Source organism: Notolepis coatsorum (assembly GCF_963971535.1).
Source record: "Notolepis coatsorum genome assembly, chromosome: 2".
Taxonomy (NCBI): Eukaryota; Metazoa; Chordata; class Actinopteri; order Aulopiformes; family Paralepididae; genus Notolepis; species Notolepis coatsorum.
The window spans coordinates 161,500,197-161,516,821 of record NC_140166.1 but is presented as its reverse complement, the minus strand read 5'-3'; the positions used below and the strand labels follow the sequence as shown (position 1 = coordinate 161,516,821).

The 16,625-nt window shown below is 48.0% G+C and overlaps 1 protein-coding gene across 1 annotated transcript in view; it reads right to left on the bottom strand.

Annotated features, from left to right (window-relative positions):
* The window catches only part of bphl (biphenyl hydrolase like), a 34,584-nt gene that overhangs the window by 5,182 nt on the left and 12,777 nt on the right, over positions 1-16,625 (bottom strand). The window contains exons 4-5 of the mRNA XM_084337900.1: positions 3,796-3,949; positions 1,635-1,766 (exon numbers count right to left, since the gene is read on the bottom strand). Of these exons, the coding sequence (XP_084194026.1) occupies positions 1,635-1,766; positions 3,796-3,949 (286 nt within the window). The remainder of the gene's footprint in view (positions 1-1,634; positions 1,767-3,795; positions 3,950-16,625) is intronic.

Sequence of the window (16,625 nt, the reverse complement as noted above, 5' to 3'; positions counted from 1 at the left end):
TCATTTAGCTGATAGTTTAAAAATGACCAGATGACGCTCAGTTTTTACTTTTACTTTTAGACAGACAATGCCGACATAGTACCATTTTACACTTACTGTATATTCTGGATATTTTTTTACTGTATATTTTATATTAGAATGTAACATAGGACATTTTATATTAGTATATTTAATATTAGAATGCGACATCATAGGAAATGTATATCCTGGACCATATTTTATTCTTAGGCTTATTTTTATTCGTGACTTTTTGTTTTTGTCTACCTAAATGTTTACTGCGAGCGATTTGTAGTGCCAAATTCCCCTCGGGATGAATAAAGTATTTCTATTCTATTCTACATAATATGACAAGGACCCCCACAGTATCATACATGCTAAGCATTCCCAGCATACATTGAACTGGTCTCACATAAATCATTTAATATTGTTAGATCCTGATCAAACTGGCCAGTATCACGTCTTCGTCTGCTTGGCTCTCCATCCAATTCCTCTGCGTTGTGTCATTTTAATGGTCCTGACGTCTCTCCGACACTGGCTGATAAGATCCTTATCTCCCCCGTTAGTGCAATCCATAAACCATAATAATTCTCCACCTCCGTAAGAATCCGACACTTCGACAACGTGAAATACCTTACAAGGAAAAGCGTGGTTTTATTTGATAAACAGAAACCTCAGCTCAGATGTTAACAGATTGTATTGTCCTTGAAGAGTCTATTCTAATGATCTTTCGGTGTGTTCGTCTATCGTCCTTTTGTTATTCAGTCCAATAGTGTTCAGGCCTGGTCTTTAGCCTAACCCTCCTCGCGTTAGCCAAAGCTAATGATGATGTGGCATTCTCCCCCCCCCCCCCCCTCTCAATGAGAGGAGAGAGTGTCTTCTGTGTGATCTCAGTCCTACTCGCTCTTGGTCAGATTCTAGTCTGCCCTCCACCCGGAAACACCGTTCGACTTATAGATGTTCGTCGTCGCAACGACGGCCCCGCCTTCTGGTTGTCATGCGACGTGTTGTCATGATAACTGCGTTAATAACCTTTATACACATTTCACGTTTCATTAAGATGAACCTCTCTCCCTCCTGCTCTGGGAGACACTCGCTCTTATCTCAGATGTTCTTACAAGGAATGTCAACAAACATTCGGCTGGCTGCTAAACATTCTGCTGGCTACTGCCTCTGAACCGCTTCTTCTATCACCGTCTTCCATGCACATTTCGATCACCGTTTTAGCGGTGATCATCTCCCCCCAATCTATACATCACATACATTGAAAAAGCACCCCAAATCCTTCAATATTCAAAGCCTTACCTCCGCCAATCACATCCAGGATACCGGTATGTAAAGGCTCCTCCTTTCCCAGTGGCTTAACCCTTTCACTGCCGCACTACCAAACAGTTAACCCTTTCACTGCGACGATACACAGAAGGTTAAGCCTTTCACTGCCACACGACAGCAGGTTAACCCTTTCACTGCCATACTACAGAAGGTTAACCCTTTACCATCACACTGATAGTAAAGGGTTAACCTTCTGTAGTGTGGCAGTGAAAGGGTTAATGCTTTCTAATGGTTTGTGCTCATACATCCGTCAGAGATCACCCCACTAATGGAAGAACCATGTAGCAGTGTAGCACCCACCCTACCTTCTGGCCTGTGGGAGAACTGTGCGATGCCATCCACCCAGGAGGTCCATGTCTTCCTGAAGGTCTCCGCGCCATACAGCTCTTCCATGGGCTTCCTCATCCTGGGACTCCACTGGGACACGTCACGGATGGCTGGGCACACACGCATGGATACACACACACGGATGGATACACACACACACACACACACACACACACACACACACACACACATACATATGGATACAGAGACACACACTGGAGGAGCAGAGCTCAGCGTTATAGGTGTCCGTGTGGACGAGGAGCAGAGCTCAGCTATAGGAAGGTGTAGTGGTTACGTCATTGGTGTTTCCCGTGCGGTCCACCCCTCTTGAAATCGCCATGTATTTCCAATGGACCCATTTCAAAATCGTCTTGTTTAAAACAAATAAAGCATGAACATTGGCATGGTGTACCTCAGTGGCGAATATTCATGGAGGCCAAGGGAAGCCAAGCTTCCCCAAAAATACAAACAGTAAAAAAAAATTTAATTAAAAATTCTATAAATTTTTTTATAGTTTACAATAATAAAAAAAAATCATTATTTTTCATCTCTGTGTTATAATAATTTTCTCCCTCCTGGAGAAAATAACCGAGCGAAACTGCGCCCACTCTCTCTAACACTGTCACTGACTGAGGCAGCCCATACTGAGTCTGACTGAGCCCAGCAGTCTGCTGGTAGCATTATTTTGATTGACATTGGAGGCTTTTTTGATGCTAGGCCGTTTTTTTGTTTGTTTATTCGTCCATTACCTCCTTATTAGCCAATAAGATTCTAGCTTAATAAATGGGTTGGGCTTAGCTCCTAAGCCTAGCACCGTCGCAGCCTGGTACTAGGGTTAGGGAGGGATGCCAAGCACTGTATTATTCTTCCAATCAAATCACATTAAAAGCTAAATGTGACGGTGCCCCAGTGGCGAACCACATAGCCGCGACACGGCCGACCCGGGTTCGACTCCCGAACCCGTCGTTATTTGCCGAATGTCTTCCCCCCACTCTGTCTCCCATTCCTCCTCTGTCTCTCTCTACTGGACTGCCCAGTAGCAATAAAGCCATAAAACGCCAAAAAATAAATCTTTAAAAAAAAGCTAAATGTGACAACAACGTCATCGCCTCGCGGACAATATGATTTAGGAAGGAAGAAGGACAATGCTCTTTTAATGTTCAGAACTACAAGTGGCTAAATGTATGGCTAGCTCGTTCGGCTAGGTTTTGTTGGGAGATATTCCAAGATTCATTTTCAAGAGGTTTATTTTCGGCCGGCGGGACCTACTGGGGACCAGCACACCACTGTGGATATTCTGATTTCAAATCTATCTGTCCAGGAGGACCCACATTGGCCAGGTAAGCCTGCATAGGCTAGCTTGCTTGCTAACTAACGTTATCAGAGTCAGTGTAAACAAACGAACGGCATTGTTTGATTGATTGAAAACTTTATTTATTACAGAATGGGTACAACACAGTACGGCTCATATTCACCCCATTTTGTTGATGATAACCTATCAGGTCTCCCGTGATTTTATATTACTAAAAGTAAAAGTATGTATACTGGAATCGGATGCTCTCCCCATCTGCACCTGCTAATATGCAAGTGTGTGTTTTTGAATCAAATAAAAAAAAAATTAATAAAATAAAAATTGGCATCCTCTGTTATTTTACCCACACGACGCCACTGGTGTACCTTTCTGTGTGTATTCATCCACATTATATAGCTCAACATGGGGGAAAAACACAATTAATCGTAAAGGTAGCAAAATAACAATGTTTATGTTTTCGTTCACTGAGGAACTACACTTCTCTCGTAGCGCTGCTGACGGCGAAAGCACTGAACGACAGGCGTTCTACTGGTAAGTGTAGTTATTTTTTTCTGACAAATTAAAAACCTTATAACTACCTTTATTTCAACCAAAAATGCTTAAACAATAATGTTAGTGATAGAAGGGAACTCATTTTGTGCAAAAATGGAAAGCTTTCCAATGTTCATGAGGCAGAATTGTTACAATAGCCGATAATAAATTTTCCCAATGATAAATCCCTATACGGGGTGGACCGCGTGGGAAACTAAAGTGACGTCAGACTACACCTCCCTATAGGAGTCCGTGTGGACGAGGCCTCGGGCTGCAGGAGACAGAGCTCAGCGTACCGTTATAGATGCTGATGTCCTGTTGGGAGACGAAGGCGTTGGAGCCCCACACCACCAGCTTGTTGACCAGGTCGGGGTGCTTGGCCGCTGCGATCAGCGCTGTGATCCCTCCATCACTCCAGCCCAGCAGAGAGAACCTGCCAAAGCCCAGCGCCTGGCCAGAGAGACCACACACAGAGAGACAGAGACATGCAGAGAGACACGCAGAGAGACAGACACGTAGAGAGGCAGAGACATACAGAGAGAGACACGTAGAGAGGCAGAGACATGCAGAGAGACACGCAGAGAGACAGACACGTAGAGAGGCAGAGACATACAGAGAGAGACACGTAGAGAGGCAGAGACATGCAGAGAGACACGCAGAGAGACAAACATGCAGAGAGACAGAGACATGCAGAGAGACAGAGACACAGAGAGACAGAGATGCAGAGACAGACACGCAGAGAGACAGACATACAGAGAGACAGACACAGAGACATACAGAGAGACAGAGACATGCAGAGAGACACGCAGAGAGACAGAGACATGCAGAGAGACAGACACACAGAGAGACAGACACGCAGAGAGACAGAGACATACAGAGAGACAGAGACATGCAGAGAGACACGCAGAGAGACACGCAGAGAGACAGACACACAGAGAGACAGACACACAGAGAGACAGAAACATACAGAGACCGACACGCAGAGAGACAGACACACAGAGACAGAGACACACAGAGAGACAGACACGCAGAGACAGAGACATGCAGAGAGACAGACACGCAGAGACAGACACACAGAGAGACAGACACGCAGAGAGACAGACACGCAGAGAGACAGAGACACACAGAGAGACAGAAACATACAGAGACCGACACGCAGAGAGACAGACACACAGAGACAGAGACACACAGAGACAGACACGCAGAGACAGAGACATGCAGAGAGACAGACACGCAGAGACAGACACACAGAGAGACAGACACGCAGAGAGACAGAGACACACAGAGACACACAGAGAGACAGACACGCAGAGAGACAGACACGCAGAGAGACAGAGACACACAGAGAGACAGACATACAGAGAGACACAGAGAGACAGACATGCAGAGAGACAGAGACACACAGAGAGACAGACACGCAGAGAGACAGAGACACACAGAGAGACAGACATACAGAGAGACACAGAGAGACAGACATGCAGAGAGACACAGAGAGACAGACACACAGAGAGACAGACACGCAGAGATACAGAGACACACACAGAGAGACAGACACACTGTGATATTTTGGCTGCAAACTCCAAATGCCATTTTGGACATGAAATGACATTATGAAAAGTCATCGCTAATAATAATAATAATAACTTTATTTGTATAGCACCTTTCTTACAGGAATTGCAGCCCAAAGTGCTCCACTGCAGTGATGTAGACACAAAATAGACATAGGCATAAAATGAGCAGAGAATTGATATTAGAACCTCCCGAAAAATCTTTAATAGATTTCTGTCATTAAAATCTATTTAAAAAAACATTGTAATAGATCTCTGACAACATGAAAAGCGCATTGATTAAGAATTTTGACGGCGTATGGATACTGGTTATCATTTATTGTCCCGTCTGTGTCATCATCATCTGTTCTCCCTCTAGTGCCCCTGGTTAGGAACTAGTGACGACACGTACCAGTACCGTGCCCTTTGACTGCCTGATGAAACAAAGTTGTATTCCTTTTTTCTGTTTCCGTCTGCTTTGATGTTTTTTCTTTGGCATGGTATGCAGTGATTACGTTTTAGTATTCTACATTTTGCATTTGGTATTACAGATTTAAGTTCTTGTTTTATCATTTTAGGTCATGTTTTAAACAGCGTTTTTAACAGTATTTACTAGCCATTTGTAAGGTTTTGGTTGTTTTACATTGATTGATTACATGATTGTTGTTTTTTTCGGTAGTGATAACATTTTCCAGTCATGTTGATCAAGATTATGATCAAGAGAGTGGAATGTAATGGTAATTTATTACGTTACATCATGTGTACTGGACATGTTTCATAGCTCTGTTATAAATACATATTTCTCTGTACAAAGTTTAACTAGTCAAGACACTAGGCGACAGTCTGACGGTGTTCTTAAAACAACGGCCAAGGCCCAGGACGCTTCATTACTTAAGGCAACCATCTTGCGCCTAGCACGCCCCCGCGGCAGCGCCAGAGCGGAGCGGCAGAGCGCAGCGGCAGGCGGCAGAGCGGCGCGCAGGTTGCCGCACGCAATCCCCCCTGTTTTAACATCGACGGTTAGCTCAACTCGTTCGCCAGCTTGCTGTGGAGCCTGCGGTCCAGTTGGTGACAAGTTCGAATCACTTCAATTTTTTTTTTTTTTTACGTTTAATAAATTTATCGCCTCTCTATATAAACGTCTTTCTTTCGCCGGTTAAGTTTAGGCATTCTTTCGGAGTTGGTTATGGTTAAAGTTTGTCGCAGAGCATGGCAATAGAATGCAGCCCATTTCACATGGGCGTCGTGGCCAATCAGAGAAACGCTGAACGCAAGTTGGTTGCCTGAAGTGTTGATGCGCCCAGGACAGCTTGACTTAGATATGACATGTCCAAGTAAATCACATCGTTCTTTTTTCTTGTCGTCTTCATATCAGTCTTGTGTGAGACACGACAAACCCCCTAAACCCATCTTTGTTTTCATTTTCTCATCTTTGTTTTCATTCGTCATTCCCAACCGGTACTTAACACTTTGATCACCAGGCTTAAATTCATAATTTACCATCATTCGCCAGCCCTATTTAATATGGAGAAGTTCCCCTTCTTTGCAGGGCTATAACTTTTTAAATTGTATTGCTAAATTGACATTACTATGGCCCATTCAACGTCCTATATCTATTGTTCAGGGTGTAGCAACGTTATACTTTTTCATTCACATATTCATACTAAAATACGGTCTAAAGTATAAGTATGTTTTTATCGTTTTCTGCAGCTTTCTCCAGAACGTGATTTATAGCCCCAAATGCATTATATTGATGATCAAATACAGTTTGATAGTAATCTGCGCGAGATAAAAAAATTCAAATGGACGTGCTTCTAGAAGTTACTACTTATGATCTGATGTTGACCGGATGGGGGGGGGGGGGGTCGTTTATAATTCCGTGGCCAACGTTATATGATTCATCTAGTGTGGGTGATATGATCATTAGAGCAGTTAGTATCGAACACGTTAAAAAATAACGTTGAATCTTACCGTAGCTTCCTCATAGCGTTGGGCGATGAGCGTGGAACAGAAATTTTCCTATTATGGGATGTAGAAATATGCGATCCATTTCCAGGTTGTATAATAGTATATACGTCCAAATGTTGTTTATCGAGTTATTTGCAACCGATCGATGTCCAGTGTATCAAGATAGAGTCCCGCTAACGATAGCGAGTGCCCGGACGAAATATGGGAGAGCACCACTTCCGGCGCATCACTTCCTGTTTGGGCGATCTGCCGATCGGCCACCAGATGGCGCTCTTGAACCGTTGGAGAGTTGAGAGGGGATCAACAGTAGATCTCAGGTCTCCGGGGGAGAAATATGATTTCGATCACAGATTTTTGACATATTGATATCAAAGACGTGGTCCAGCGTCTTTGGCAGAATAAGCATGGCGGGGAAAGACGTGGTCCAGCGTTTTTGCCGATTAAAGTGTTAATTGTAAGTCTGACCAGAGCTCTTTCTCACTTTCTGGTCAGACGCTCGTGTTACAGTTTTTCTCAATTGCTTTGGTGCATTTCTCTGATCAGAATTAAAGTTCTCATAACTGTTAGTTCAACCTCCACAACAATTTGTCATTTGTGCACATCATAGTAGCAGTTTCTCATTCCTCCGAACAAATTGCAAATGCTTTTGGACATGCATCAATTGCTTTCATACAATTCTCTGCTGTTTTATAACATTATCATTTGCTTATGTCATGTCAGTCAAAATTAACTATACTTATGACTGCTGAATAGTCATTCCCTATAAAACTAATAGTCCTCATTTCATTGATTGAGTCATTACATACAAAAATGTTGAACTAGTTGTCAAAATCTATCAATCATGGCCTCACAATGGCTGAGGCTGGTCAAAGGGTGCAGCCAAATGTTGAGAACCACTGTAAATTAAATTACTGTATTCAAAGATTGTCGGGAGAGCAGGTGTGTATACTGGACAGTAATTCAGCACTAAACAATCTGCACTGCACTACTGCCATTGTGTCATACATGAAGCTTGCAGTGGGACAAGAACTTGTCACTTTTTACATTTTACATTTAGACAGCTTTACTGCAGCACAGATTTACTGTATTGTAGTGTACAGTAGTGTTACAGTAAATGTTGTGAAGGGCCAGATTAAACCGAATATATATATTTATTTATATATATTTAATTGTATTTGTATATTCTCTAATATTCCCTGATATCCCTTGTATATTCCTTGTACAATATGCATTGAATATCCATTCTAGCCTACTGAACATCCCATAATAGTCTCCATTCTACTATTGGTCGAGACCTTGGTGCCAGGCTGCCATACCCCTCAGACCCAGTTCAAACGTACCGCTCGACATGTACGAACAAGTCCTAGTTCCGCGTAGGAATCTGGCTACCGCACCACTAATGGGACTATTTGTTCATAGTGCGTATATATACTGCGCTACTAAAGTAGGACTTTCTTTTCAGTCCAGTTTCTTACCCTCCAATAGAGTCACAGACGTAAAGCCTCCCCGCGACGCCACGTGTGGGAGTAAGGCCAAGTTCGCCTACCATCGGTATTGAGACATCGTGTATATTAATATTTGAATAGTCATATTTGGCACTATATCGTCGAGTTGGACGTAGTCTATTAAGCTAATAATAGTCTGTTAATATATAGTGCTTCGTGCGGTGAGAATACTACCGTAGTCAGTACCCCATCGTTTCAGGCAGAGAACTGGCTGCTTACCCAGGGTGGTTGACCCTATGTGAAGCTGCACCCGAGGAGCCCCAGAGCCGACGAGCGAGTGGACCTGTATACCGGATTATTCTACCGACGACAGCCCGCCTTCCCAGGCACGGATTATGCTTTGGATACTTTGATTATTCCATGGATAAAGACCCCCGACACTGCCGTGTGTTGGAACCCCCCCCCCCTGGAGAGGACGCAAGGTGAGGAGACGCTCTGCAAGACGAGGTCGCTTCACGTCTCTCCCCCGTGGACCGGAGAGAGCCGGCCCACAAAGAGTCCACCTGCTTTCATCTGTGGTCCAAGGATCGCCGGCGCATTGAACGGCACTACAGTGGGTTCACCTGGGATACCCTTGGCCGGACGAGGCAGCCGGATTCTACCCCCCCCCCCTCCTACTCCTGTCGGCTTACAAGCGACCGGATTAACCCCCTCTAGTGTATCTAGTATAATCATTAAAGTATCATTGCTGTTATTCCTTAACTATTCCAGGTCGTATATTTACCACCTGCGCCTTCAGAGATTGGACATTCTCTATTGATATACCGACGAATACTCCTTGCCATAAAAGTGCATACTATTTCAATTCATAAATGTAATTAAGTGATTAAGTGCTTATTCTACACACCATCGCTGTGTAGAAATAAAGACCTGTTTCTAATTCGTACATTTGTGTTGGATCCGTTTCATCTACGTGAGAGTGTTCATGATAATATATTTATGCCGTGTACTGGGTGGCCGAATATTAAGTACAAAGGTAGTGGTAGTAAGTATCATATCTAGTAATACAGTCAGGGAATTGTACCCCTCAGTTACAATTGGTCCTTCGAGCCGGATGGTAATTAGTGTAATATTAATATAGTGTTATTAATATTGAAATGGCCTATGATGAACACTCCACGAAACGATCCTCCTAACCAACGCCCGCAGCGCGAACGACGGCTCCCTCAGTACTTAGAGGCCTACGCTGTCAGTCAACAACCTAGTCTTCTACTAACAGTAAACGCGGTAAAATTAGAAAGTAAAAGTATGTCTAACCCCAACGCCCAGACTACCCCGACCATAGAGGCCCCTACGGGCTCTAATGTAACTGACCAAGTTCACGGTGGGGACCAGTGGGAACCAGACATGACTTCACACCCCGCCAGTACTGAAGAAGTAGTCCCCGATGAGTCCCGGGAGGAATACAACGCTACCGAGAGAGAACTCGGCACGGAAGAAGACGGGGAGAGCACCGTGGAGATAGAGCTCCAAGGCTCCGCAAGGAGTACCCCGAGGGAAGGCTCCCCTATACAACCGCCTTCTCCCAGCGAGGCAGAGAGGACCCTACAGCAGGCCTTCCTCATCAGCCTGAACGCCGCTGCTGAACGCGACCGACTGCAGATCCAGCAGCGAAGCGAACACGAGCAGATACGTCTAGAAATAAGACGCATTCAGATGGAAGAGAATGTGGCCCGAGAACGAGCCGGTGCTCAACGGGACGCAGCGCGCGACAGACAGCAGTCGCAACTAATAGAACAGCTGATCAGACGGACAACACCCTCTCCCTCCGCCAGAGGCTCCAGGAACTCGTCTAGACACACCTCCAGGGCGGCATCCCCTAGCCGAGTAAACAACCCTGAACTTGACCAACAGACGAGGTCTATACCCCCCACAGACCACCTCCCCCCACCGGTCCAAGCGAGACCTAGCAACCGGGAAGGAGCAGCATATCCTGTGGAGAGGCTAAACCAGAGACTACAAGCACTGGATGACCTAACTGAAGACGAAGAGGAAGAGGAGGAGAACCACGCCCGAAGACAGCACAGTACTCTACCGGACCAGGAGGTCCGGTACAGCCCAGGCTATACTCCCGCGGAGCTGCGCTACAGACCCCCGACTCTATACACGGGTGAGCACGACGCACGACCCGCACCGAGGAACAGCACCTGGACAAGCGGGCCATGGTACACTGCCGGTACCAGCCCATACCAAGGAGCGGGAGGAGACTCGCCTAGGAGGCCTCTCCCCCAACGCTCGCCGATGTATCCACAGTCAGCGTCATACATTGGCACGCCTATGGTACCCGACTTCACCCAAGAGAACCGGGCCCAGTATACAGAACTCCGCATGTGTCTGGAGACCATGTTGGTGGATGTATTGGATGAACGCCACAAATACGCCATCCTACTGAAGCACTTAAAGGTACCCCGCGCACATAATATAGCGCTCGCCTACGCGACTTCCACCACCCCATACACAGCAGCGCTGGTAGCATTGGACCAGAGGTATGGGCGCATATGGGATTACGTGATCCAGGAGATCCGACACATCGACCGCTTACCCCCAGCAATAGACAATCGAGCACTGGACGACCTGTCCATCAGAGTGCAGTCCCTGGTAGGGATGTTGGGAGCGCAAAGAGAGAAGGGGAGGCATGAACTTTACGCCAACTCAAATGTGGAAAGGATCCTGGAGAAGCTGCCGCCCGCTCGTCAGGAGCGCTTTAGGCGGCAGAGGGACCACAGAGACCCGAATGGCCCCGAACCGAACCTCCTCAATCTAGCAGACTTCCTGGCGAGAGAAGTCAGCAGCCTACGGCTAGATACATTCGGACGGAGCACCCCTGGCTCCAGAGAAGGAACCAGACGACTAAATGATGGAAGAAGATCGGTGACTGTGATGCACCAATCGGAGTCAGTACCGAGCAGCAGGAGCCACAGTACCCCCTCCAGAACGGAGAAGTGGAAGATAGTGTGCCCCTACTGTGAGAAAGAACACTGGCTAGCGCAATGTGACTCCTTCCCCAAGCTGAACGCGGAGGAAGCAGGTCAATGGATAAAGTCCAACAAGCGCTGTTTTCGCTGTGCGCGCTCACACATGGCAGCCGAATGCCGCTTAAAGAAAAGGTGCACCAAGTGCGATGGAGCCCATCTGGACATACTTCACGACAGTAACAGACGGCGCCCTTCACCTGCACCATCCAGCCGCAAAGCGAGCGTCATGTACATCGATCCCGCCAGCAGCAGTGGAGCCCGAGTACTCCTAAAAGTAGTGCGTGTGACACTAAGCTACCAGAATAAAGTCCTGGACACTTACGCCGTCCTCGATGACGGGTCAGAGAAGACCCTGCTGCTCGCCTCCGCTGCGGCCCAGCTAGGGCTGCGGGGAAGCGAAACCCAAATGACAATTCGGACAATAAGACGAGATTTGAAGACGATAAAGGGCGAGAATGTCTCATTCTCTATCGCAGCAAGCGGCCAGCCTGAGCGACGGTACCAGATTGCAGACGCTTTCACCAGCCAAGAAATAGGACTGTCGCGGTACACATACCCCGTCGCCAAGCTGATGGAGAAATATGCACATCTGCGCAAGTTACCGATCCCGCTCATAGACAATGCTATGCCGACCCTGTTGATAGGCTCCGACCATGCAGACCTCATTGTCCCGATAGACCGGGTTCATACCGGACCCCGAGGCTGCCCTGCAGCAGTCGAGACCCGTTTGGGATGGACTCTCCAAGGCCCGCTCGCCAAATCTCTCAACCGAAGTACAGCCACTAGATGTCTCCACTCCCGAGTCACAGAGGGAGAAACCGCACTCCTGCAACACGTAGAGCGGCTATGGACCTTGGAACAAATGCCCTTTAAGAACGGAAAGAAAGACATTCGCTCTAAAGATGACATTTACGCAATTCACCTCCTCGAGACAGGGACCAAGAGAGTCCCGGTCAACGGCGTGTTGAGATACGCCACGCCACTCCTGCGGCGAGAAGGAATGCCTACTTTCCACGCCAAGACAGACGCCACAGAACGGTACCTGCTGAACACGGAGCGGCGCTTAGCCAAGAACCCCGCCCAAGAGAGTGTATACCGCGCTGAGATTGAGAAGCTCATCACAGCGGGACACGTCACAAAGATGGACATTAAAGAGGCTGACCAGACCACTGAATCGTGGTACGTGCCCCACCACAAGGTCCATCACAACGGTAAAGACCGCATAGTATTTAACTGCAGCTACCAGATCGGATCCCAAAATCTAAATAAAGAGTTACTGCCCGGTCCCACACTCGGCCCCTCCCTACTCGGCGTTCTACTCCGCTTCCGCCAGGAAAAGGTGGCCATCAGCGGGGACATTAAAGGAATGTTCCTGCAGGTGAGATTAGTAGAGGCGGACAAGCCCCTGTTACGGTTCCTATGGAGAGAGAAGCCAGGAGATGAGCACCCAGCCATCTACCAATGGGAAGTCCTCCCCTTCGGAACGACGTGCAGCCCCTGCTGTGCGACATTTGCACTACAGAAACATGTAGCAGAGGACCCAGCAGCGGACGAAGAGGTCCGACACAGCGTAAAGAACAGCTTCTACGTAGACAACTGTCTACAAAGCCTTTCAACCCAGGAAGAAGCCGAGGCTCTCCTGATTAAACTCTGCGCCTCATTGATCAAAGGCGGCTTTGATCTCAGGCAGTGGGCCAGCAGCGATCCGCAAGTACTGCGCAGCCTCTCCTCCGAGGACAAGGCAGCCAGCAGCGAGACCTGGATGGCTACAATCCCGGGAGAAGCCCAGGAGATGACCCTGGGATTGGTGTGGCGATTCAAAACAGATTCGCTTCACTACAGACACAAGCCCCTGACTACGGAGCAGGGAAGGCCGGCGGCGGCGCCGACCACCAGACGGAGTGTGTACACAACACTCGCCCGACAATATGACCCGCTAGGATGTATTCTACCGTACACCACCAGGGCAAAAATTATTGTACGAGCATTGTGGGACAAGGACCAGGGCTGGGACGACCCCATTCCCGCACATCTTGCATCCACCTGGAGAGAGTGGGAGATGGAGCTCCACTCACTCCCAGGCGTTAATATGCGCCGAAGCTACTTCCCACCCACGGTGAGGCCAGAGACATGTAAAATGGACTTACACGTCTTCAGTGACGCCTCAGAGGTCGCATACGGATCAGTAGCCTACTTGCGGGCCAAAGACCAGGGGGGAGAGATCTACACAGCATTTGTCCTCGCCCGCTCGAGAATAGCCCCACGCAAGCAACAATCTATCCCACGTCTAGAGCTCTGCGCAGCCCTAGCCGGAGCGCACCTAGCCACGCTCATCCAACGTGAGCTCACCATACCGGTGTCTAGAACAATCCTGTGGTCAGATTCCACGACGGTACTCGCCTGGATCAAATCGGACTCATGCAAGTACAAAGTCTTCGTGGGAGTCAGAGTCACCGAGATTCAAGACTTAACCAAAGAGTTAACCGGAGAAACAGAGTGGCGCTACGTTGATACAAAACAGAACCCAGCTGACGTCATCACTCGGGGGATGCCCCTGGATGACCTCACCCGTCGCAATGTCTACAGTGACGGCCCCGCATTCCTAAGACTCCCGGAAGGACAGTGGCCCATGCCTATCCCGAGGGAAGCAAGTCCAGAGGAGGTGGAAATTAAGAAGTCTGTGTTCTGTGGATTGAGCACCGTAGCCTCCACCGACCCTAACATAGACGATTGCACGTCCATAGAGAGTGCACAACAAAGAACATTCCTGCGGTACCACCCGGAGTGCAAGTCCCCCGCTGATATGTCAGCAGCTAACTACGAGGAAGCAGAATTGCTTCTACTGCAGCGAGCCCAGAGAGACTCGTTCCCCGATGAATTGGCCTGTCTACAGGGAGGAAAGCCCGTCCCATCCGACAGCAGATTAATTCACCTGGCCCCCGAGAGCGACGCTCATACCCTCATCAGAGTGGGTGGTCGCCTACGCAGAGCCCCCAATCTACCGGATGACATTAAATACCCGATCGTATTGAACAGCCGACACAAGGTCACAGAGCTGATTATAAAGAAATACGATGAGGATGTACATCACGCAGGAGCAGAAAGAGTCTTCGCGGAAATCAGACGTCGTTACTGGATCCTACAAGGAAGAGAGGCGGTACGACGCTTCCAGCGAACATGTCTAGACTGCCGCAAGTGGCGCGCGCAGCCCAGCATACCAAGGATGGCTGACCTTCCTCCATGTCGCCTCCGAATCGGTGACAAGCCATTCCACTCAACGGGTATGGACTGCTTTGGCCCGCTGCACATAAAGAAAGGAAGAGGAACCGAGAAGCGGTGGGGTATTGTATTCAAATGCATGACCACCAGAGCGATACACATCGAGCTTCTCCCGACCATGAGCACAGACTCATTCCTTATGGCCTTCCGTAGATTCACATCACGGAAAGGAAGACCGTCTACCCTATTGTCCGATCATGGGACAAACTTCAAAGGCGGCGAAGGAGAGCTGAGAGAGAGCTTCCAAGCTATGGGCCCAGAACTTAAGACCCACCTCGCTCCAGCACAGGTTGATTTCCAATTCAACCCCCCAAACGCACCCCACTTCGGTGGTACTTGGGAACGAGAAGTGCGCTCCATAAAGACAGCCCTGTACGCAGTACTTGGGGCCCAGACTGTGGCGGAAGAAGTCCTAATGACAGTCCTCACGGAGATTGAGGGAGTACTTAACTCGAAGCCCCTCGGATATGTCTCCAGTGATGTGGCGGATATCGACCCAGTTACCCCCAACACACTCCTGATGGGGCGGCTAGATCCTGCATTACCCCAGACAATGTACCGGCCTGAAGAAGAGAACGGCCGACGAATGTGGAGGTACAGCCAAGTATTAGCCGACAAGTTTTGGAACAGTTTCCTACTGCACTACCTACCGTCTCTACAGACCCGCCAGAAGTGGGTAAAGGAGAGAGACAATTTGACAGAAGGAACAGTCGTCATGATTATTGATCAATCACTGCCCAAAGCTATGTGGCCGGCCGGCCGCGTAAGCAAAGTGATCACCGGTGCCGACGGCAAGGTCCGAGCAGCTGAAGTGCTCGTCCAGGGTCGCACTTACACCCGTCCCGTGGCAAGGCTCATAGAACTGCCTCGACTCCCAGACACAATCGATGATGACCATGACCCTACAACCCTATGACTTTGTGAAGTTGACTGACCCCTACAGCAAACCCTTATGTGTAAATAGACAACGCGATTAATCTGTCTCTGTTTAACTGATTAGGTCTGGGACCTATTCAGGGGGTGGCTGTTGTGAAGGGCCAGATTAAACCGAATATATATATTTATTTATATATATATATTTAATTGTATTTGTATATTCTCTAATATTCCCTGATATCCCTTGTATATTCCTTGTACAATATGCATTGAATATCCATTCTAGCCTACTGAACATCCCATAATAGTCTCCATTCTACTATTGGTCGAGACCTTGGTGCCAGGCTGCCATACCCCTCAGACCCAGTTCAAACGTACCGCTCGACATGTACGAACAAGTCCTAGTTCCGCGTAGGAATCTGGCTACCGCACCACTAATGGGACTATTTGTTCATAGTGCGTATATATACTGCGCTACTAAAGTAGGACTTTCTTTTCAGTCCAGTTTCTTACCCTCCAATAGAGTCACAGACGTAAAGCCTCCCCGCGACGCCACGTGTGGGAGTAAGGCCAAGTTCGCCTACCATCGGTATTGAGACATCGTGTATATTAATATTTGAATAGTCATATTTGGCACTATATCGTCGAGTTGGACGTAGTCTATTAAGCTAATAATAGTCTGTTAATATATAGTGCTTCGTGCGGTGAGAATACTACCGTAGTCAGTACCCCATCGTTTCAGGCAGAGAACTGGCTGCTTACCCAGGGTGGTTGACCCTATGTGAAGCTGCACCCGAGGAGCCCCAGAGCCGACGAGCGAGTGGACCTGTATACCGGATTATTCTACCGACGACAGCCCGCCTTCCCAGGCACGGATTATGCTTTGGATACTTTGATTATTCCATGGATAAAGACCCCCGACACTGCCGTGTGTTGGAACCCCCCCCCCCCTGGAGAGGACGCAAGGTGAGGAGAC